At 57.4% G+C, this 22,907-nt stretch overlaps 1 protein-coding gene across 9 annotated transcripts in view; it reads left to right on the top strand.

The window, feature by feature from the left end:
• Window positions 1–22,907, top strand: part of GRM4 (glutamate metabotropic receptor 4) — a 113,235-nt gene that overhangs the window by 84,443 nt on the left and 5,885 nt on the right. For 7 of the 9 annotated variants that reach the window (XR_009009612.1, XR_009009613.1, XM_057555612.1 and 4 more), the window contains 4 exons: window positions 12,231–12,431; window positions 12,622–12,758; window positions 14,053–14,988; window positions 22,000–22,246. Coding sequence is in view for 7 of the 9 variants with exons in the window: in XM_057555612.1 (XP_057411595.1) it covers window positions 12,231–12,431; window positions 12,622–12,758; window positions 14,053–14,988; window positions 22,000–22,246 (1,521 nt within the window). In the remaining 2 variants the exon portion in view is untranslated. The remainder of the gene's footprint in view (window positions 1–12,230; window positions 12,432–12,621; window positions 12,759–14,052; window positions 14,989–21,999; window positions 22,247–22,907) is intronic. The other 2 variants (XM_057555608.1, XM_057555611.1) reach the window with 2 other exon arrangements.

Raw genomic sequence — 22,907 nt, 5'->3', positions numbered from 1 at the left:
ACATGGATAAGGGGGCATCTCGGCCCCTGTATCTGGCTCGCCAAGGGAGAGGGGCTTTCTGGAGTCTCCTCTTGGTCTGGGAGGGGCAGGCAGGGAGAAGGCCTTGGTCAGTCCCTGTAAGCTCTTTCCAGACTCCGAGTCCTCCTCAGGACTCCCCAGCTGCTGGTGAACTGGGGCGGGGGGCGGGCACCTCTCTAGGTGCCCTCAGCGAGGTGTGTGAGCTGTCAGAGCAGGTGGGGAAGGAGGGCTTGATCAGGATTCAGGAGAGTGTAGAGCCTTACTGGGAACCTGAGGCCAGCTGTACCCTGTCAGGACCTTAGCTTTCTCATCTGAGAAATGGGATTGGTGGTGAGCCAGCCCAGAGGGTGTCTGGGGGTGCAGGTGAGAAAGCTGATTGGAGGCACTTGGTGAACTGTAAGAGGGTGGTGCTCAAGCCTGGCTGTGCATCAGAATCACCTAGAACTTTTAGAGCTCTACTAGGGCCCCACCCCTAGACCCACTAAGCAGAACCTCAGGGGTGGATTGTTTTTCAAGCTCTCCCGGTGGATTTTATTTGTATTTAGGGCTGGGAACCTCAGGCAAGAGCAGCTTTGTTCACAACGAATCACCTGGGGATCTTTTCAAATGCCGATGCCTGGCTCCCAGCCCCAGACATTCTGATGTAATTGGCCCTGGGTACCACCTGAGCACCAGGATTTTTAAAAGGTGCCCCTGTGGTTTACTGTGCAGCCAAGTATGGGAACCACTGCCTCAGAAGGAGAGGTGGGTGATAGAAGGGGTGACGGCGTGCACCCCAGGCAGTGGGGAAGGCGTGAGCAAAGCATCAGAGCCCGGGATGAGCTTGGGGTGTGTGTCACAGGGAGGGGTGGAAGGACAGCATGTTCCAGCTGACCTGGATCCTTCTCGCTGCATCTGAAGCCCCAGCAGAGGCTGGTAAGTGTCCTTGGGTGGCCCCACGTCAGGCACAGTGAGCCCGTCCATCTCTGGGTGAGGTGAGGGGCGGGGGAGCTGCTGGGAATGTTTGTGGGATCTCAGACCCACCCTGGGTGAGGGGGAGGCAGCTCTGGCTTCTCATGGCCCTGCCCAGGTTTGAGCTGAGCTTGTCCCTTAGGCCAGGAGGGCTGGGGTGACACCCATGGAGTATGGGCTCTGGACCAGGCACCTGTCAATGTGTCAGGGTCTGGGTCCGACTCTGCCTCCTCCCTGCTGTGTGACCTTGGACATGTTATTTAGCCTCTCTGAGTCTCAGAGAAGGCAGGGAAGTCACCACCCATCTCAATGGGTTGTTGGGAGGATTGGTGATGTGTTTGAAGAGTATGAAGAAGCTGGCTGAAAAAGGATGTGTATGATCAGTGCTGATAAAATGGTGGTGGTTGTTGATAGAGAGGGAGGGGGAGAGGTGGGATTTACCTGCAACTGGGTAATTTAACAGCTCAAGTCTGCCGTAAGGATTCTGTCGGTTGTGGGATCCCCGATGGGGAGGACACCATCCTGAGGGTGGGTGGTATAGGCTGTCACAAGTGTTGCATCCATTTTACAGAAGAGGATGCTGAGGTGATTGGTGAACATCGCAGTGCTAGAGAATTGGCAGAGCTGGATTCATACCCAGGCAGCCTGGCTCTCCAGCTGGTGCCCCACCTGCCTCTCCCACTTCCTTTCCTCCCACGCCCCCAGCCACCCTCTCGCTTGCCCTCAGCTTGCCCTCAGCTAGCCCTGTATTCTCCACCTGCCTCACTCTGTCTCCCGAGCCTAGCTTCACGCTCACTTCTTCCAGGCTGCCTGCCCATCCACACTGGGTGGGCCCACTCTGGTCCCCTCAATGCTAACGGTTTCAATAGTCAGCCTCTGCCTGTCTCAGTCCCTCAGGCCCTGCCCACGATCCCAGCATGAGCGAGTGCCGCTCCTGTGTTCCGCTGCCCTTTGCTTTGCCAAGTCCATGCCTTCCCTCCCCAGGGCAACAGATGGGCCTGATGACCTTCTCAGAGGGTGGGAAGGACCTTCTCATGCTGGGGTCTTACACTTGGGAAGATCCGATCCATCCTTCAAGGCTGTGTTAAGTTGAAATCCCCTCAGGAATTCCCTGGTGGTCTGGTGGTTAGGACTCCACACTTTCACTGCCAAGAGCTCGGGTTCGATCCCTGGTTGGGGAGCTAGGATCCCACAAGTCGTGCAGCGCGGCCAAGAAAAAAAAGTTGAATTCCCCTCAAGACAAGGAATTGAGAGCCAGTCGTTTCTTTGGGAGAGAATCCCAGGAAACATTGGTAGGGGAGGGAAGGCAGACATAAAGGGTGTGATACCAAGCAGGTTACCACTGTGAACAGCTGGAGCTTCACTCCCCCTGGGGGCTCTGGAGACAGAAAGGAGCACGCCTGGCAGTCATCCCACTGGAGGTGTGAGGGAGCTGGGGTGTGTGTACACCAACTCCTGTCAATCATTGCTGGCTGTTCCCAGAGGGTGTTAATTCCTCAGTGCCTCCAGATGCCAAATGGCTGGCAAAGAGGGCTTCTGTGGCCAGAGAGTCTCAGAAGAGTGGCAGTTACTGGCAGTTGGAGACTGGGCTGGTGTGGGCTGGTGTGTCTCAAAGTGGCAAGTGGTCGTGGGCACCCATTCTTTCTCAAATACACAACTGTGAGAGTCCCCCTGAACTGGGTGTGAATCCTAGTGCTGCCACTTCCTAGCCGTGCGACCTGGGGCAGGTCACTTCTTGAGGCCTCAGTTTCCTCATCTGTAAAATGGGGATCATACTACCCACTTCCATCCCCCAGAGCCCTGTCCCTAGCAGAGCTGCCTCGCTCATGGTTTCCCAGAGAAGGAGTGGAGGTGATCTGCTGGAAGCACTAGAAGATGGCCTGCGGGCTGCTGCACACCTGAGCGAGATAGGGGTCACTGAGCAGGGTGTCTCTGCAGCTGTCAAGGCCTGCGGGAGGGCAGTGCCCACCTCCCACCTCCTCTCCTGGCCCCCTCCCCAGGAGCCTGCAGAGCAGGGCTTGGGAATTAAAGCTGTAAACAAGGCAGATGTGGCATCCGTCTTTTTGACAGGACTGCCAGCCAGGTGATGGCTGAGCGGAGGAAGGCCTGGTTTATGAGGAGATAGGAGAAATTTACTGCCTGCTGCTTCCAGGGGCCGGGAGTTCTGAGAGGGAGGGTGGCCGCATGGCAGCTGGGGATGTGTGGGGAGATGCTGATCACCCAGCCTGGGCTAGCAGCAATAACAATAATAACAGTTGATATTTATATAGCATTTATTACATGTCAAGCTCTGTTTTAGTGTTTTGCATTTGCTTTTCACAGCAACTCATTTTACAGATGAAAAAGCCGAGGCACAGAGAAGTTAAAGACTTTCCCAAGGTCATACAGGTAGTAAATGGCAGAGCTGGGATTTGAACTCTGGCCATCTGGCTCCAGGGATGTCCAGCCTCAGGCCAGCTGATATCCCAGCCCCATGGCCCTCTGGCTATTCCAGCCTGGCTTTGTGGCTCTTTTCACCTCCACATTCCTAAAGGAACCTGGGGAAAGGAAGGAAGACCCACATTTGGGATTACCTACTATACGCCAGGTTGTGCCACTCATTAGAGGAACTCACGTTTGCCCAAGCCGACAGCCACCTGGTGGCCACAGGGGTCCTGAGCCCTTCCCCTCAGTGCTGTTTCTTACTTGTTCAGCTGGCATTTACTCAGAGGCTGACTGTGTCCCCAGCCCTATGCTGGGCTCTGTGAAGGGGACAGACCTGCCCTGGGGAGCTCCCCCTGCAGGTGGGAGATGATATGGCCTTGAAGACAAGGTGGTACATGATGGTGTGGTCCCAGTAGTCAGAGCTGAGGGCCTCCAGAGAGCTTAATCATGAAACCAGAGAGGACAGATCCAGGAGGCCTCCTGGAGAGTTCTGGGAGACTAGGGATGTTGCACCTTTAAATCAGGAGGTCAGAAGTCCTCACTGGGAAGGTGACTGGGAAAGAGCATGCCAGGCAGAGGGCACAGCATGTGCAAAGGCTCTGAGGTAGGCTCAGGCCTGGCAGGTCTGGGGAGCAGTGAGGAGACCCATGTGGTTGGAGCAGAGAGATCAACAGGTAGGAGATGAAGTCTGAGAGGTGGGGCGGGCTGGCACAGGTCTGTGGGCCTTGTTGGCAATTTGTAAGGATTTAGTCTTTTAATGCCAAATGAGACAAAACCATGGCAGGGTTTGAAAAAGGATTAACGTGATCAGATTTATGTTATAATGGGCTCACTCTGGCTGCCTCCTGGAGCGGAGATGGGGGTGAGGGCAGAGCTGGAGATCAGTTAGGGGCCGGGGCTGTAGTCCAGGTTGGAGGTGATGGGAACTTGGAGCAGGTGGTGGCCATGGAGATGGTGAGAAGGAGTCTGATTCTTTATCAGTTTTGCAGTGTGGCCTCAGAGTTTGCTAAAGGATTTGAGGTGAGAGAAAGATGACAGAAAATCAAGGATGACTCTGAGGTTCTTGGTGGTGCGCTGAGATGGGGGTGGAGTGGGTGGAGGGTCAGGCATAGCCACGTGGAGATTCCTGGGAGAGGTGGGTGCAAAACCCAGACTGGAGTTGGTCAGGAGAAAAATGGAGGAGAGAAAAATTGATGACAGTGAGTAAGGACAACCCTTCTGAGAAGTTTTGTTGTAAACAGGGAGAGAGGGATGCTAGCTGGGGGAAAAGTGGGGTCGAGAAACGGTTTCTGTTTAAATGGAAGAAATTAAAACATATTTCTATGTTGACAGCAAAGATCCAGTAGAGGAAAAACTAGATGCTCCTGGAAGGAAAAGGAGCGTGGCTGGGTGATGGGGGAGAAGGGGCATCCACATGGGGAGTTGGCTGTGACTTCGGCCCCGCGAGCTGCCTCCCCTTCACCCCTGGCCCTAGTCTGACCCTGTCTGGGAGAGCTAAGCCCAGGCCCCTGGGCTGGGCAGAACCAGTGAGGGGTAGAGAACGGCCTTCCCTGGGAGCTGGCCTGTGCAGGTGCCGAGTGTGGCTTCTGCTGCAGGTATCACTCTTCTCTAATGGTCCCGGGAGCCGACCTCATTACAGACAAGGGGATCGAAGCTCAGAGATGCTAAGCAACTCGGCAGGCCAGTGAGAGGCTGAATAGGGGGGCGGGGGAGTGGGGTGTCAAGCTGCTCCCATCTGGCCGGACGTCCACGTCCTGTTTCTTGAACTAGGGTCTGTGGACATCTGGGGATACGTTCTTGACGTCAGACTCTCAGGAACCTAGGAATTCCATGACGATTCTTGAACTTGGCATTTTCATTCGACGGCCTTCCGAAAGCGGTCTTTACAGATTGCAAAGACAACTTCTCTGCTCCTGTGATCATTTGCAGTTGGCAGTAGCTGTCACTGCCAGGGCTTCAGCCTCTGACGTCAGTATTTTCATCCCGGGGCCATATTCATCCTAGGATCATCCTGGGACAGAATTGGTTTCCTTCAAAAGGGGCCTGAGGCTGGCTCAAGTTCGGGGAGCCCTGGGCTGTACCACCACTGGGAGCCAGAAAGAGAGCACCTGGGAGACAGTCAGGAGCCGCCACCCCCCGCCCCCGCTGCTGGGCAAGACCCTTCACCTCCCCGCCCCCGAGGGGGTGACCGTTACGGGCCCCCACCCCTAACCCCCCAAGACATTGGGGCTGGCTCAGGGGTCCCCAGGACGGGAGTTGGCGGAGAGCTGTGGCAGAGTTTGGCGGAACAGATCTAGGGGTGGGGGGGACCAGGCTGAGTTGTTTAGAGGTGCCCTACCCGGAAAACAGGTGGCTTGATGGAGGTTGAAAGTTCAAGGGGAGGGGCTGGCAGACACCGTGGTGTGCGTGGGGTTGAAGAACAAGGGTGCGACTCCAGACAAGGAGGGGCAGCCCGCTCTGTGACTTCTGGGGATGCCGGTGTGGTGGAGCCTGGCCTCCGGAGAGGACTCAGGGACCCTCAGAAAGACCTGCGTGTTCCAGGGAGGTGACGAGGAGAATGGCTCAACCACAGGCAGAGTCAGGAAAGAGGGGGACTGGCCAGGAAGCACAGGTGGCAGCTTCCTCCCCCATCTGAGTGTCAGTGGGTGAGCTGACCTGGGCCCCCCACCCTCATCTTTTGGGGGTCTGGGAAGACCCAGCACATGCCGGGCTGCAGACAGGATGGAGGGGCGGCCAAGGGCTGCGGGGGGAGGCCTCCGGGGGTGGGGAGTTATCCACGGGGAAGTGTTAGGGAGGAGAGGAAAACGGAGGCTTAGAGAGCCCTATGTATAAGGCATGATGCTGTGTGTTTTACGTCTGCGCCTCCTTGAATCCTCTCAGTGGCTCCTCAAGGTAAGTATTATTACCCTGGATTTACATGTGGGAGATGTAAATTTTACTTGACCAGGGTCTTATGGCTGGTCCAGGGCAGAACCACACACTAGACAGCTCTCCCTGGGGGGGGGCATCCTAGGACCCTCTTATCCTGCTCCCTGGAAGTTTGCACAAGGGATGAAAACCGGTGTGTATGTTTGCGCATTTGTATGTAGGTGCAAGTTTATATGTGTGTAGATGTGTGTGGTATGTCCACACACCTACGCCAATTACACGTGTGGACTTTAACCTGTGGGTGTGGTGCCCCAGGTCCCCTCGGCGCTCCCGAGCCCTGCTTTGCCAATGGAGTTAATGCCCCCGGGAGCAGTCTGCAGCCTGAGACTGGTGGGAGCGGGGCTATTTATCCCCTCAGATGGGACAGCCCTGAGGCATAGGCTACACAGTTTTCTAGAGCCCCCCATGGGGTTGAGCCTCACACCTGGCGTTAGTGTCTTCCCATCCCTTCCCGTCTCCGCCTCACTTCCTCACCCCCGATTTGTGCTTCCAGCCATCACCACCCAGATGAAACACTTGTACTCACATCCTTGTCAGGACCTGCTTGTGGGGCTTCTCAGCCGACAGTGAATCTGAATGACCACATGCTTGTAGGAGTGTCATGCTAATTGTGTAGCTGTGTATTGGGTTGGCCAAAAAGTTTGTTCGGGTTTTCGTAAGATGTTACAAGAACCCAAACGAGTGACTTCCTTGATGGGCCAGTGGTTAAGACTTCGCCTTCCAGTGCAGGGGGTGTAGGTTCGATCCCTGGTCGGGGAGCTAAGATCCCACATGCCTCACGCCAAAAAACCAAAACATAAAAACAGAAGCAGTATTGTAACAAATTCAATAAAGACTTTAAAAATGGTCCACATCAAAAAAAAAAAAAATCTTAAAAAAGCCCGAACGAACCTTTGGTCAACCCAATATATAGAGTATGTGTTTATATGGACACTTATGTTTCTACATGTTTGAACATAGATGTGTGTATAGGGATGTATATAAATACATGCAGGTTTGTGTGTTGCTACTTTATATGTGTAGATGTGAAAATATGTGAGTGTATATGTGGCTGATTTTGTATACCTTTATGTGAGGGGGTGTGTGTGTGTGTGTGTGTGTGTGTGTGTGTGTGTGTGTGTACACATGAGCCTAGAACTCAGGAGGATTGTGGCTGGGTGGGGTGAGTAGTTGTGGAGAGGTGAGCAGGGAGACAGGGAGGAACTCTGATTATTTCAACCTTGAAAACTCATTTCAATTACAATTTACAACCTGCAGACAAAGGCTGCAGTCGCTGTAGTAACCACAGCTGCGGGGTTTGGATGGAGAAAATCCTCTCCCGGATGGTTCCGGGGCTGGCTGTCATCCGTGGCCGAGCCAAACACATCTCCGGCTCACTGTGCCTCGGGACACAATTAGGACATCTTCAAACTGTTGCTGCTGTCATTGCTGCCATGTGTCTGGAATTTATCTCCTCTAGGAGCTCTCAGAAATGTGTGTCTTGTTTCCTGCCAGAACTGTGGTTCCCCTGTCTGGGCCTGGGGGTCCCAACCACCCATGAAAGGGGATTCTCTGACCCACCCCCCCGCTTTCCTCCATGGCCATCTGCCTCCTCCAGCCCTGGCGACAGGGATCCTTAGCTCCTGGTTAGGCCTGGCCAGACAATTGGGCCAAGGCCTGAGCCCCAGAGAAGGGAAAAGGCAGGTCGGGGCTGGATGGAGGGAGAAGAAGGAGGCAGACAGTTCAGGGTGGTGGAAATTCTTTGGGAGCCAGAGAGATCCAGGTTCACATCCCAGCTACTCACCATCCAGGCCAATCCCCAGGTGGGTAGGAACACCTGCTGGGGGCCAGGATTCCCTCAAGACTCTGGGTACCGTACTCGACCACCTGCAAATCTCAGTTACCTCCTCTGTGATGGGGGCCAGTCTGGCCTACATCCCAGAGGCTCGGGGGAGAGGAAGCACCAGCCATGCTGCAGGGTTATTTGCTGAAGAGTCGAGGGTGTGCAGAGAGCTGCACTGGTTATGGGCACAGCTTCCGACGTTCAGGACAGCATATCTTGACCTTGTTTGACTTGAGTTTGTGATCCCTTCCCCCTCCCCCAAAGGGAGCACACTTAGGCTCTGTCATTGTTGCTTCCTGTGGGGCTCAGGGGAAGTGCCCTTGGAGTTTGAGGGGTGTGTGTGTGTGTGTAAGGAGTCACACTCAAGGCCCGCCGCTCCCTTTCAAATTAAGGCCCTTTGCAGGGCACCTCACTGCCCTGTTATCTCATTTGTAATTGGGGGCAGACTTGAGACAAAAGTCAAGGACGTGAAAGTGTGTTGGGAAATCTCTAGAAGTCCATGGCTGGCACCATGACAACTCTGGGGTGGAGATCCCAAAGGGGCAGTGCTCAAGGGCTGCTGACAGCCCACAGCCCACAGGACCCCAAAGCCCTTCCCACGGGAACCTCCCTAGGCAGAGGTGGACTCCCCTGGTGAGGACCTCCTGTGGGGTCATCTGTATTCCAGTGCCAGTGCAGGTGGCTTCGTGACCCCAGTGAGAGCACGTGGTCCTGGACCTGAGTGGCCCAGGGATGGATGCTTCAGCTGGACCACTGAGGAGGGACCCCTGGGAAGATAGGGAGAGGAGGGGGCTGAGGGTAGCTCAGCCAGGGTCCCTTGGCCTGGTGTGTCCTTGGCCTTGGGATAGAGCTGCTTCTTCTCTGCAGTGGCTGCAGCCTCCCCCTCCGTCCTGGTTAGTAATTCAGTCTCTCATCCATATGAAATGAGGGCGTGATGGGAGCTTTGGGAGCATGGAGCAGCGGGATACAGAGGGCAGGACCTGGGGGCTGGGGGTGATGGTGGGGTCTGGGGCTGGAACCTTCCATGCAACCCTGCCCCAGGCCCCTCTGTCACCCTTTGGGGACAGGATTGTCCCTTGCGCTTCTCTCCTGGCTCTCAGAAGCTGTGATCAGAAGCCTTGAACAAGAGGGCAGGCTGCTGAGGCTGGAGAACTCGCCTCTCCTGTCCATCCATCTCTGTTTGTGCCGTGGCCTAGAGAGAGCTTTGCCTGTTAGCAAAGCTCTGCTGTCGCAGGAGCTCCGAGGCAGGCAGGGCTTAGAACTCTTTGTACCCTTGTGTTTAACAAACTTCTGCAGCACCTGGCAAGCATCAGGCCCCTCCTTATGACCCGTTGTGAATATAAACCCATTTATCCTCATAGGGACCCTATCCCGACCTATGAGTTAAGTACCATCATTATCCTCATTTTGCAGATGAGGAAACTGAAGCCCGATAGATGAGGTGGCAGGTCCAAGGTCACAGCTAGAGGACGTGGTAGAGCTGGGGTTTCAGCCCAGACAGTCTTGTGTGAATGAAGTGTAGTGAGTAGCCAGGGGCTTAGCTGACCCCTGAGAGAGCCAGGTGAGCCCCCTTGAAGAATACGCTGTCTCCAGCCCCAAGGCCATGCCGTAAAAGCTGTGGGCTCTCTCTGGACCCAGCATTGCCCCCAGAGCCAACTGGGCATCTGCCCTTAAACAGTCCAGTCTGTGTACTGGGGACCTTTGATCTCTGACCCTGAGGTTGGGGTACTGGAGTCAGGTTCTGACCTTGGTCACAGAGTCTTGGTGGCCAAGACAGGGATATGACATGTGCCATCAGCTCCGTGGGAGCCCTGGGCAGCAGGGCACAGTGACCATGCACTGGCTAAAAATAGAGGAATCTAGGGGGTGATCTGTGGATCCCTGGGGCCTCAACCTGACCCCCCACATGACAGACGTGGGACACCCAGGCCCGTGGCCCATGAGGTGGGACACAGGTGCAGCCACTCACCCTGCTGGCCGCTGGGGAATTACTTCTGTAAGGTGCAGCACTGGCCCTCTAGCAGGGAGGCATGTGTGTGTGTGTGTGTGTGTGTGTGTCTGTGTGTGTGTGTGTGTGTGTGTGTATGAGGGTAAATTTCATTGTTCTGGCCTTGAGGGAGTAGGCTGCAGGCCATGCTGTATCCAGAGGCTGTGGGAGGGGAAGATGGGATTCCCTAGCACTCTCCCTTCCTCTCCTCTGCCATCCTCCGGCCCCTGTGTCCTCACCTCAGAGCCCCTGCCCCATCCCCCCCCCCCACTTTCCTGTCCTCCCCCTGCAGTCAGGCTCTTACAATCTCTCAGGTGTAGTGTGGTGCACAGGCTGGGAGCTGGAGCACCTGGTCAAATCCAGCTCTTTGTGGTCCTGGAATGCCAGTGAGCTTTTCTGTGCCTCAGTTTTTCCATCTCTATAATGGGGATAATTACTCACCTCATAGCATTGTTCTGAGTATTCAATGACTTAATATACATAAAGAGCTTAGAAGAGTGCCTGACACAGGGTGGATGCTCCATAGAAGTTAGCAGCCCTTGGGACTTCCCTGATGGCCCAGTGGTTAAGAATCCACCTGCCAATGCAGGGGACATGGGTTCGATCCCTGGTCTGGGAAGATCCCACATGCTGTGGAGCAACTAAGCCCGTGTGCCACAACTACTGAGCCTGTGAGCCACAACTACTGAGCCCGTGTGCCACAACTACTGAAGCCCATGTGCCCTAGAGCCCACGCGCCACAACTGCTGAGCCCACGTGCCGCAACTATTGAAGCCCGCGTGCTCTAGGGCCCGCATGCTGCAACTACTGAGCCCACATGCTGCAACTACCAAAGCCCATGTGCCTAGAGCCCGTGCTCTGCAGCAAGAGAAGCCACCACAGTGAGAAGCCTGTGCACCGCAATGAAGAGAAGCCCCTGCTCGCCACAACTAGAGAAAGCCCATGTGTAGCAACGAAGACCCAATGCAGCCAAAAATAAATTAAAAATTAAAAAAAACAATAAACAGGAGCAAGTTAAAAAAAAAAAAAAAAGAAGTTAGCAGTCCTTATTCTTCATCATCATTATTACCCAGGGCCCAGGCCAGGAGCTCCTCCTCCTCCAGAAAGCCTTCCTGGCCTGCTCTGGCCCCGGGACCTCTGTAGCCCACCTTAGAAACCCTCTATTCTGACCACTTAAGCATAATAACAGTGTGGCTTAGTCAGCCACTATGTGCCACATGTTTTCTGTATCTCATCTCATTTAAGCCTCACAGCACTTCTGTGAGGCAGGATGATGATCTTTTTACCAAGACGACATCGAGACCTCCGGCAGCCAAAGAGTTTGCACAGGGCCCAGAGCAGAGGGGTTGGGTGTGCCCAGAGCCCAGAGCCCAGAGGGTGAGGATGGGAGGCCACGGTGCCCTGGGGAGCCACTGCTGTTTGCAGTGAGAAGGGGGTGAGTGGGGTGGGTTCCCCATTTTGCAAAGCTCACTCACTGTGGCTAATGGGGGGATGTCACTGACATGGGGGAGGAGTGGATGGGGATGATGGTGCCTTCTGGTGTCTGGGGCATCTGGAAGTCATTGAGGGCATCTGGTGTCCTGAATCTTGAGGGACCTGTGGCAGGTCCCTCACCCTCTCTGGGCCTCAGTTTCCCCACCCGTAGCCTGTGCTGGGGCTACCCATGGGTGAGCTGCTGTAGGGCACCACTGCCCTCATCGACAGTCACAGCTCCTGCCTGTGTGAGGGCCAGCTGCTCCCGTGTTTGGTCCAGGCCAGGCTGGGGGAGGGCAGGCAAGCACCACGGCCACAGGGAGACCCGCAGGCTCACTGCCCTCCAAGGGTGATGGGGACAAGGGAGCCTGCCCTGGCTGTTCTGGGGCCTCAGGGCACAGGGTCCAGCGGTACAGTAGGGAGGGCAGCAGACCTTCAGGACCATCCCTCAGGCCCTCCACAAGACCATCTCCTGGGGTGATGGAGCGAGCACTGGGCCAGGGGCCCGGAGACCTAGGTGTGCCCAGGTGGGCTCTCCGGGCCCCAGGGGGCTACTGTGGTTCCCACCATACATCTGTGAGGATGGTGGGCCTCATGGGTGCCCCCACTCTGAATATTTCGTTGCAGACCGCGAGCGCATTGGGCAGGACTCGGCGTACGAGCAGGAGGGGAAGGTACAGTTTGTGATTGACGCCGTGTACGCCATGGGCCACGCGCTGCACGCCATGCACCGTGACCTGTGTCCGGGCCGCGTGGGGCTCTGCCCGCGCATGGACCCTGTGGATGGCACCCAGCTGCTCAAGTACATCCGCAGCGTCAATTTCTCAGGTGGGGGCACCACCCAACCCTGGGGAAGGGGTCCTGGGGCTCCATGGGGTGGGAGTGTGGGGGGGTCTCTTCAGATGCTTCCAAGGGGTTCCTTACAGAGGTGTCTCTGCCCTGGGCTCACGATCCTTCCTGACTCTGGGTGAAGGCTCAGCAAAGAAACTGAGCGTGTGACCCCCACGGGCCCCCGCAGGCATCGCGGGGAACCCTGTGACCTTCAATGAGAACGGAGACGCACCTGGGCGCTATGACATCTACCAGTACCAGCTGCACAATGGCTCTGCCGAGTACAAGGTGATCGGCTCCTGGACTGACCACCTGCACCTCAGAGTAAGCACCTGGCGGGAGGGCAGGGAGGGGTCCCAGGGGGCTAGGGGGCGGAGAGAGGCCACCCCAACCCCGGGAGGGGAGGCCAAGGGGAGGCAGCCGCCGACTAGCCCTGCCCCCCGGGTTTGCTGCTGCCAAGTTGGGGCTTCCTTCCATGTCCCACCGTAGACCTCAGAGGGCCCTGAGCCCCCCAACCCTGAAACAGAAGAACAGGGCGGCTGGGCTTCTGCTGCCCTTCCTGCCCCTGCCCTTTCCCTTGGCCTGGGGTCTTCTTGCCTGCTGCCCCTTCGCAGGGCAAGAACTCTGGATAGATGAAGTCACGCTGGAGTTCAGGGGCTCAAAGTTTTGGGGGGGTTGGGGGGGAGAGAGGTGAGGAAGGGGAGGACTGCATCTGGACAGAGGAGGACGACGTCTTAAGGCAAAGAGCACAGCCTGCTGTTCTCTAAGCATGAACTCTCCTAAGAGCCACTTATTTAGAACTGATGCTTTGAATTCGGCTCCCAGGTGTAGCCAGGCGCCCTTTGCCCAGTGCCTGGAGCTCTATGGGGCTCTCGCTTACTTTCCAGAACTTTGTGACACATTCAGTAGGGCGTGCCAGCTTCTATCGCTCCTTAGCTTGCAGCAGTTGTGTCTTCAGAGACATGTAACAGTGACTAGCACTCATTTAGAGCAAGATGCAAAGAAATGCTAACCCGTGGGCACACATTACTGGTCCTCTGATTGAATGTTTATTCGTTGTTCTCTTCTGAACCCAAGTCCCTGTGCCGCCTGGGAGAGGCCCAGTGGGCTGAGCCATAGCACATTTCTACTTGAGAGTGCACAGGAGTCACCTGCGGGGTCTTGTTAAAACTCAGATTCTGTGTCAGTGGGTCTGGGGTGGACCAAAAATTTCCATTTCCAACAAGCTCCTGGGTGATGCTGATGTGGCCGGTCTGGGGACCACTTTGAGTAGCAAGGCCTCATGGGGCTGGGAGTCGGGACTGCTGGGTTCTCTCCACTCTGCCATGTGACCCTAAGTTGTCACTGCCAGCCTCTGGGCGTTTCTCCATATGACCCTTGGGAGTTTTGTATTCCAGCAGGATTCCCCCATGGTCAGCTGGGTCTGAATCCTGCCCCGGGGAGCTTATTTAAATGCAACTGTTGGATTCAGCTGATCCTGGCAGGGCCCGGGCAGCTGGATTTTAGCCATCTAACTAAAATCACTAACTAAGTGATTCAGATTGGTGCCACCAGTGGGGCGGTCCAGGGCACTTGGCGGCACGTCCTGAGGCCCGCTCCTCTGCGCTGTTGTTGCCAGATAGAGCGGATGCAATGGCCGGGGAGCGGGCAGCAGCTGCCCCGCTCCATCTGCAGCCTGCCCTGCCAGCCGGGTGAGCGGAAGAAGACGGTGAAGGGCATGCCCTGCTGCTGGCACTGCGAGCCCTGCACGGGGTACCAATACCAGGTGGACCGCTACACCTGCAAGACGTGTCCCTACGACATGCGGCCCACAGAGAACCGCACGGGCTGCCAGCCCATCCCCATCATCAAGCTTGAGTGGGACTCACCCTGGGCCGTGCTGCCCCTCTTCCTGGCTGTGGTGGGCATCGCTGCCACGCTCTTCGTGGTGGTCACCTTCGTGCGCTACAACGACACGCCCATCGTCAAGGCCTCGGGCCGCGAGCTGAGTTACGTGCTGCTGGCGGGCATCTTCCTGTGCTACGCCACCACCTTCCTCATGATCGCCGAGCCCGACCTGGGTACCTGCTCTCTGCGCCGGATCTTCCTGGGGCTCGGCATGAGCATCAGCTATGCGGCCCTCCTCACCAAGACCAACCGCATCTATCGCATCTTCGAGCAGGGCAAGCGGTCGGTCAGCGCCCCGCGCTTCATCAGCCCCGCCTCGCAGCTGGCCATAACCTTCAGCCTCATCTCCCTGCAGCTGCTGGGCATCTGCGTGTGGTTTGTAGTGGACCCCTCCCATTCGGTGGTGGACTTCCAGGACCAGCGGACGCTCGACCCCCGCTTCGCCAGGGGTGTGCTCAAGTGTGACATCTCGGACCTGTCGCTCATCTGCCTGCTGGGCTACAGCATGCTGCTCATGGTCACGTGCACCGTGTACGCCATCAAGACGCGTGGAGTGCCTGAGACCTTCAATGAGGCCAAGCCCATCGGCTTCACCATGTACACCACCTGCATCGTCTGGCTCGCCTTTATCCCCATCTTCTTTGGTACCTCGCAGTCGGCTGACAAGGTGAGTGGCAGGGGCTGGGGGTGGGTGAGGGCGGTAAGCAGGGGGCAGCCTCCTGGGGCTAGTTGGCCTCCCACCTTGCTCTGGAAGTGCCTTCATTCCTGCCTCATTCTGTCTTCTCTCTGTCTCAGTTTTCTCTCGAGGTTCTGGGTTTCTCTCCTCTCTCTCTCCCTTTCTCTTCTCCTGCCTCCTCTCCCTTTTCTCTCTGCCCCCCACCACCTTCCGCTTCCTCATCTCTTTCCTTCCTGCTCCTTCCCACCCTCTCTCTACCCTCTGCCTCTCCTCTCTCCCTCTCCTCTCTCTTTCCCTATCTCTCCATCCCTGCCTCTCCCGCCCCACCTTTTTCTCCTCCCCATCTCTTTCCCACCTTCCTCTCTCCTCTCTGCCAGCCTGGGATGCTGCCCCCGCTTTCATTCTTTTTTTTTGGCTGTGCCACGTGGCTTGTGGGATCTTAGTTCCCTGACCAGGGATCAAACCCCGGGCCCTCGGCAGTGAGAGCGTGGAGTCCTAACCACTGGACTGCCAGGGAATTCCCCATTCTTTTCTATACTCTCCCTTACCTCTCTCCCTACTCAGCCCGCCTTCCTTTCTGTCCACTCCTCTTTTCTTCCTCCTCTCTCCACCCTCTTCTCTGCCCTTGCAGGATCCCCATGGGTCCCTGAGGTGGGTGATGTATTGGGCACTCGCTCCCTCTCTCCCTGGCCCCAAGCCACCCCGAAGGCCAGGTCGGGGTACCTGGCAGCATCAGCTGAGGGTCCACCCTCCACTGGCCGGAGCTGCCGATGAGCCGCCTCTTGCTGGCTCTGTCAGGCCATCCTGCCAGCCTGGCCTGAGGGTCTAGATACACCCCAAGGGCCCCGTGGACTCTGCCCACATCACTGTCCCAGCGCTGCCTGGGTGCTGGGGGGGTTTATCTTGAAGGATTGGGAGTCACTGAAGTCAGAGGCCAGAGACAGGGAGAATCAGAGGGACCGAGGACCCCAGCTCTGTGTCTAACTGTGGGATCCTGGGCAAGCCAGCTGGCCTCTCTGCTTCAGTTTCTTCATCAATAGATTGGGGCCATGACCCTTCCTCTGCAGTCCTTACGGGTGTTGTAACAATCACACAACATGAGGGGTGTAAAAGCCGTTTACTCACTGTAAGGAGGCTGGGGCTGGGAAGGAGGGTGGAGGGGACGAGGTCAAGGGGCAGACAGAGCGGATGGTGTAGGACCCAGAGGCTGTGGGAAGGACGTTGGCTTTTACCGGGAGTGAGAAGGGAGCCACTGTGGGGTTCTGGGCAGGGAGGGATGCGTTGGGACATAGGTTTAAAAGGATCTCTCTGGCTGCTGGGTGGAGCCCTGCTGGAGGTGGTTGTAATGATCCGGACAGGAGCTGCTGGCAGCTGGAGTGGTGAGGAGCGGGGCATTCCTGCTGTGTCAGGGGGGTGGGGCTGGCTGGGCTTCCGATGGAGTGCATGTGGGATGAGAGGCGCAGAGGGGAGTCAGGATGACTCCACAGTCGTTGGTGTGGTTGGTGTGAGCGATGGGAAGGAAGGAGTGTCTGCACTGGGGTGGGGGTGGGGGTGCAGGGCTGGGTAGAGACGGCAGCGGAGCCTATTGGGGGCAGAGATCCGGAAGTCCTCTGGAGGTGCTGAGTTTGGGATGCCCATGAGACGTCCAAGTGCAGCTGTTGAGTCAGTGGTTGACTATGTGAGTCTGGGGTTCAGGGACGAGGGCTGGGTTAGATCTGTACCTGGGGGAGTCGCCATCCTGTGGACAGCATTTAAAGAGTGAGCCTGGGTGTGAGCTCCTAGGGATGCTTGGCCTCAGTGAGGCGGCAGTCAAAGCAACCACGGATGGCTGCTTGTCATGTGTTAGGCACTTCACCTGGTGGTCAGCAGACACCACAACAGTGGGCTAGGGTAGATTCACCATCCCTGTTTACAGATGAGGACGTGGAGGCACAGAGAGGTGAAGTGACTTGTCTAAGGTCACACAGCCAGTAGGAGGCACGGCTGGACTACTTGAACCTACTCTGTCTAACTCAGGAGCCCCTCCCAAGCCCACACCACTCCCTGCAGCTCTGGGGCACCTCTCCCCCTGGGCCTTCCTTGGTAGGTGCCCACCCCTTCTCCAGCAGCTCCTCAAGGGCAGGAGCTGCGCCCTCCACCCCAAATCCCTTGGGTCTGGTGCAGAGAGGCCTGTGGCCTGTCTTCCAGTGGTGACCCAGCAGGCTGGGGGTTCTGAGAAGCAGACCTTGAGGCTGGCAGTGAGCGCCCTGAGGTCTGAGACCAGACCTGGCTCCAGGCCACCCTGCACACTTGAGCCAAAGCCACCGCCTCTGAGGAACAGCTCACACGGTGGGCTGGGTCTCCACCCCCAGCAGGCCAGCGAGAGGGCTTCCCCGCTGCAGGCAGAGGCCCGCACGCCCCGCAGCACCCAGGGGGCCCATGGAGCCATCAGCGGAAGCCGCCCACGCCCCAGGAAGCTGGCAGCTTGAGACATTACCCTCAACAATCCCAGGAGGCCCCTTCCCTCGCCTCCTCAGGGTGTAAAGGTACACAGCCAGGTGGCCGACAGCATGGCGGTTCAGGCCCTTGCTCTGCCTTCCCATTACTTCCCCTGGCTGCCTGCCAGCACGCTGCTCCCAGTGCGGTCCCTGCCATCCTGCTACCAGACCCTCCCACCTCCAGGCGCTGGGGCCCAGCCCCCCTCTCGGCACCCTCCCCCCATCTCTCCAGGCCACCCCACCTGCCTCTGATTTCTCCCTTTTTAGGAGGCTCCTCTCAGTACAGATTATGAAAAGGAGCCTCTGAGATGATCTCCTCTGAGGCCCAGAGAGGGCGAGGGACCTGCCCAGGGTCACAAAGCAGGCTGGCCCACACCAGCGTATGGTCCTGAGACCCAGCTCTGCCCCTGATTGCATCAACATGGGATACGCCTCCTCCTTCTCTGGGCTTCTGAATGAGGCGAGGGTGGGGAGGGGAGCTCTGAAGTCCCTCCAGTTCAGACCACCAGGCTTCTTAGAGGCTCAGGCAACCCTGGGGCTCTATCTGTGCTGTGTCATGTCTGAGCTACAAACAGCCTGAATGACTGCTGGGTCCTGGGTGCTAGTGTGTGTGTGTGTGTGTGTGTGTGTGTGTGTGTGTGTGTGTGTGTGTTTGTGTAGATGGAGTGGAGTGGGGCTACTATGGGGAATTGTGTTATGGGTACAGAAGTGTGTGTGTACAGAATGTGTGTGTGCCTTTTTGTGCACATTGAGCAGTGGATGGGCAGTGTGTGTGTGTGTGTGTGTGTGTGCGCAGATTGAGTGGGGATGGACAGGTGTGTGCACTGAGGGTTCATGGCTGCTAGGGTGTATTTGGGTGTGCAGATTAAGTGTGCATGCTCAGCAGTGTATGTGCAGATGTTTGAGTGTAGGTGTGTGTGTGTGCACAGGTGTATGTGTGTGTTCAAGTATGTGTGCAGGTGTGTTGAGTGCATCTGTGTGTGTGCACACGTGTGTGTACCCAGGTACATGAAGGGGTGTGTGTGTGTGAGAACCCAGGTGTATCTGAGTCAGGTAGGAGTGTGCGGCTGTGAGTTCAGGTGTGTGTGTGTGAATGCAGGGTTGCATGGGTACATGAGTGTGGATTTGTGAGCATCTGTGCGTGCCCTGGTGTGTGCGCACGCATACTTGCAACCCCACCTGTCCCCCAGGCTGCAGGTGGCGCCGAGTGAAGCTGTCCATGTTGCTCTGGTGAGCAGGCGACCGGATCTCTCATGTTGGCCTGGATTTCCAGGGCTCACCTGCGTAGCCGCGTGCCATTACCCTGAGCTGACTGGGGCATCGTCTCTCCACCGGTTGGGGTTACTGCTCAGCCAGGCTGGGGTGGGCCGTGGCCTCAGAGGCCGGCCAGGTTGTGGGGAAGGTCATTTGTCTGGTTTGTTAGACTGAGGATCTCAGGACCCACCAGAGTCAGCCTGGGCAGAAACACGAAGCAGGCGGACTCCTCTGTGCCCCCCACCAGACCGAGCATAAGACAGGAACTGCCTTGACCACCTCCACAGCAGCTCCTTTCTTTGCCTTTGGCCCCACCCCAGGTGACCTCTGTCCTCCCCCATCAAACCCAGCTCTGACAACCTCCTTCACTCTGGGGAGCAGTGACTCGTGAGGCTAAGGCAGGATTCCTTGCAGAGGACGGAGTGTAGCAAGGGCCTGACCAAAGTCAAAGAGGGGAGCAGGAGGGGTGGCAGTTCAGGCTGGAGGATGGGTGGATGGGAGAGAAGATGAAATCACATCCTGGAAGAAGAGAGAAGGTAGAATCACATCCTGGAAGCCGCCTCTTACTCTGCATCCGTTTGAGACCTGCATCCGCCCCTGGGCCCCATCACTGCAGGCTAGAGGTTCCAGAGGACCGCTGCTTCTCTGACAGGGTTAACACGCTACCACCTCCTGGTGATGACATGCACCTTCACCCCGGGGGGCCCCAGAACAATGCTGGAGCCAGTGGTGGGGTAAGAACTCCAGACCCTGGGGCAAGGAGAGGGGCTGGGGGTGCGCAGCCCCACTTCTGTGCACAGGGCCAGCCGCCCCCAGCCTGGGCATGGCTAGAGGAGCCCCCAGGGTCCATGCTGGCGGGGAGGGGCCCCAGCAGACGGGGGCAGCTTTGTCCAAGTTTGATCTCTTTACACCCCTCCTTGTATTTTGTGTGCAGAAATGCTCCTAGGCTGAAAAACAGATTAGAACAGAACACCGAGGCCTGTGCTCGGGGCTGGCTCCATAGTTTTCAGGGACAGGAGCAAAACGAAAACGAAGGCCCCTTGTTCAAAAATTATTCAGGATTCAAGGTGGCGGCCGCAAGGTGTTAAACCGAGTGTGCATGCCCATGGAGCGAACTCTGCCTGTATTAGTGGAGGGGGCTCAGCATCCCTCAGTGGGTCAGGGCAGAGTGGAATCTGGAACCCAGCCCCCTGACCCCCATACAGGGCTGTGTCCACTGCAGGCCTTACTCTGCCCAGAGAGGGTACTTGACCCCTGTCCCACCATCCCCATATTGGCCCAACTATACCTCCTTCCCATCAACAAGTTGGGGGCAAAAGACCTAAGATGGATATCTGCCCTGGAAATACACCCTTATACCCAACAACCCCCAGTGCAAAAGGAGAGACACCCCTGGCCTCAGGAAACCCCCAGTCTAATGAGGGAGACACACCTTGTCCCCACGGGACCCCCAGTCAATAGTGAAGACCCAGGTAACAAGCCTGTTCTTGCTTAGCCCAGATTTCCACTGTCTTCTCCAAGGGTCTGTTATGATATTCTGGAGACTGTCCCCCTTCACTCCTTCCGCCCTGGCCCCCAGTGCCATCCAGGGGGTGGGAGAGGTGGCCAGCACCCTCCTACTGGCTTGTCATGACCTCTCCCGGTCCACATGCTGGGCGGCAGCACTGTGCCTGTCGGTGAGAGTGTGGGTTGCGTGTGAGGACAGAGGGTTGTGTGCTCACTAGGGAACAAGCTCTCATTTCCCCAGGCCTGTGACATTTTCTGAATGGTGGCAAATGAAACAGCCTCTCTACACTCCCAGCCTCCTTCCCCCCCACCCACCTCTGGTGCCCTGTAAGTTTCATGTGGCCTCACAGTCTGCACTTGGGTAGCCTCATGGTTTGGGTGAGGTAGGTGCTATTATCCCATTGCGCTGTTGAGAAAACTGAGGGCCGGAGAGGGGATGAGACTTCCTCAGGGTCACACACCTCTCTCCTCTCGGACCCTAGAGCTTCTCCAGCCCCTCTCCCAAAGGAGACCCGGGGAAGGGTGGCTGGGATGAAGGCCTTCAGATCCAGGTCATGAGGTATTTACGAGAGGGGCGAGAGATGGGGAGGAATGTGAGAATGGGAGGACCTGGCCCCTCCTTTCGGGAGACTTCCAGATGAGCTCAGGGCTCCTGTGACCTCAGGAGGCAAGTCCAGACCTCGGTCCCCCACTACTGGGCTGGGTGCAAGGAGTGAAGGCTATCATGGGGGATTGGCTAGAGCTGAGATTCAGGGAGAGCTTCCTGGAGGAGGTGGTACATTAGCCAGGCCCCAGGGGAGGGGCCCAGGCCCGGAAACGGCAGATCTGGGCGCAGAGCATTTCCTGCTTTCCCATACCCAGACCTGGGGGCCACAGCCTGGGCTTCCCCTGGCACCACCCTGGCTGAGGGGGCCAGAGGGGCAGCTGAGGCCTGGAGGACCTGGAGGGAGGGAGGAGGTGGGGAGGGGATCCCAGGCGGGGGTGGTGGGAATTGTCGGGCCCTGCCTGGAAGGCCTCACTATTGAAGAATGGATTACCCGACACCCAGATTAATGGACTTTCATTTTGCTAAACATCTGTCACCGTTAGTGCTGGTGAGTGAGCGTGAAATGAGCTTTGACTGGGCTGCCATCAGTGGATCACGATCAGGCCACGGCTCCTGTGCCAGCGGCCTGCTCTGCACAGGGTGGCATGTGGGGGGGCAGTCACTGAATGGGGGGGCGCGGTCGAGGGGCTGTGCCATGGCCACTGGGAGTTACTACAAGGCACCGACAGATGTTCATCTCACTCCCAGCCCTGTGCAGGGGGCGCTGCCCTCAAGGAGGGTCAGCTGTCCCCTGAGGGCCCCTCCCTAGGGGCCTCTACCAAATAGCACATAACAGTGGTGAACACTTTTGTGCACTGACCATGTGCCAAATATTATTTTACATGTTTTTGCCATTTATTAAGTCATTTCAAACTCACAACAGCCCTATGAGGAAAGGGCTAGAATTATCATGCCCATATTATACCCGAGGAAACTGAGGCCCAAGGATGTGACTTGCCCCAGATCACACAGTGACAGTGGTGAGCCCGGCTGAATCCAGGGATTCTGGTCTAAAGTCCCAGCTCTATACCACAACTCCCTTCTGCCCGAAGCCAGCGGGACACAGGGCAGTCCCTGGGTTTGTCCCCCACTGTGTCTGTCTAGGGCGTGGGCTTCAGACACGGCCCCCGAGAGGCCGGGGCGGAGCCCGCCCTGACACCGCCCCCGGCCTGCCCCCAGCTGTACATCCAGACGACGACGCTGACGGTCTCGGTGAGTCTGAGCGCCTCGGTGTCCCTGGGGATGCTCTACATGCCCAAGGTCTACATCATCCTCTTCCACCCGGAGCAGAACGTGCCCAAGCGCAAGCGCAGCCTCAAAGCTGTCGTCACCGCCGCCACCATGTCCAACAAGTTCACGCAGAAGGGCAGCCTCCGGCCCAACGGCGAGGCCAAGTCCGAGCTCTGCGAGAACCTGGAAGCTCCAGGTGAGGCCTGGCCCCGCCCCTCTCCCTCTGGGCCCGCCCCGGCCCCGCCCCCTTCCTGGAGAAGGTCAGCCCCCCCCAAGTCTGGTCCAATGAGGGCACTGGGAGAGCCCTGAGGCCGCAGGTGAGCCGTCCCCACCCAGAAGAGAGGCTTGAGGCTCTAGCTTAGCCCCCTCTACCCGACTCTGACCGGGTAATGGGGTCTGTCCAGGTCCCGCTCCACATGCCCCCTGCTCCGCTCTAGCCTCTCCTTTCCAGGGATCCCTGCCTACCTAGGGAGAGGCGGGGTGGGGCGGGGTGGGGTGGGGGGTGTTGGGGGGGCCTCGGTTCAGGCAGAGTGACCTGAGACTTCGGGATATCTCTGCCCTGGAGTCCACATCTGGGCCTGTGCCCTTTCAGTCTCCCTGGGGAAGGGATTGTCTGGAGGGCCACTGCTCTGGTGCTCTTTGGTAACCTGGGAGCTGTGGCCCTGGTGCCAGAACAGTTGAAATCCCTCGGCTTGGCTTTGCCCAGCCGCCCCCTGGCAGGGCCCTGAGAGATGGGGACTCAGAATACGGGCCCTGGGATGGGTAAGTGAGGGCTGGGGCGGGGAGGAGGGCCCGCAGAGCCGTAGTTCTCAGGGAGGTGTCCAAGGAGACCTCAACTGTAGAGGGTTGTGCTTTGA

The sequence above is a fragment of the Balaenoptera acutorostrata genome, chromosome 10 (genome assembly GCF_949987535.1).
Source record: "Balaenoptera acutorostrata chromosome 10, mBalAcu1.1, whole genome shotgun sequence".
NCBI lineage: Eukaryota > Metazoa > Chordata > Mammalia > Artiodactyla > Balaenopteridae > Balaenoptera > Balaenoptera acutorostrata.
The sequence above is the reverse complement of the archived record's forward strand: the minus strand, read 5'-3'. Positions and strand labels throughout refer to the sequence as shown.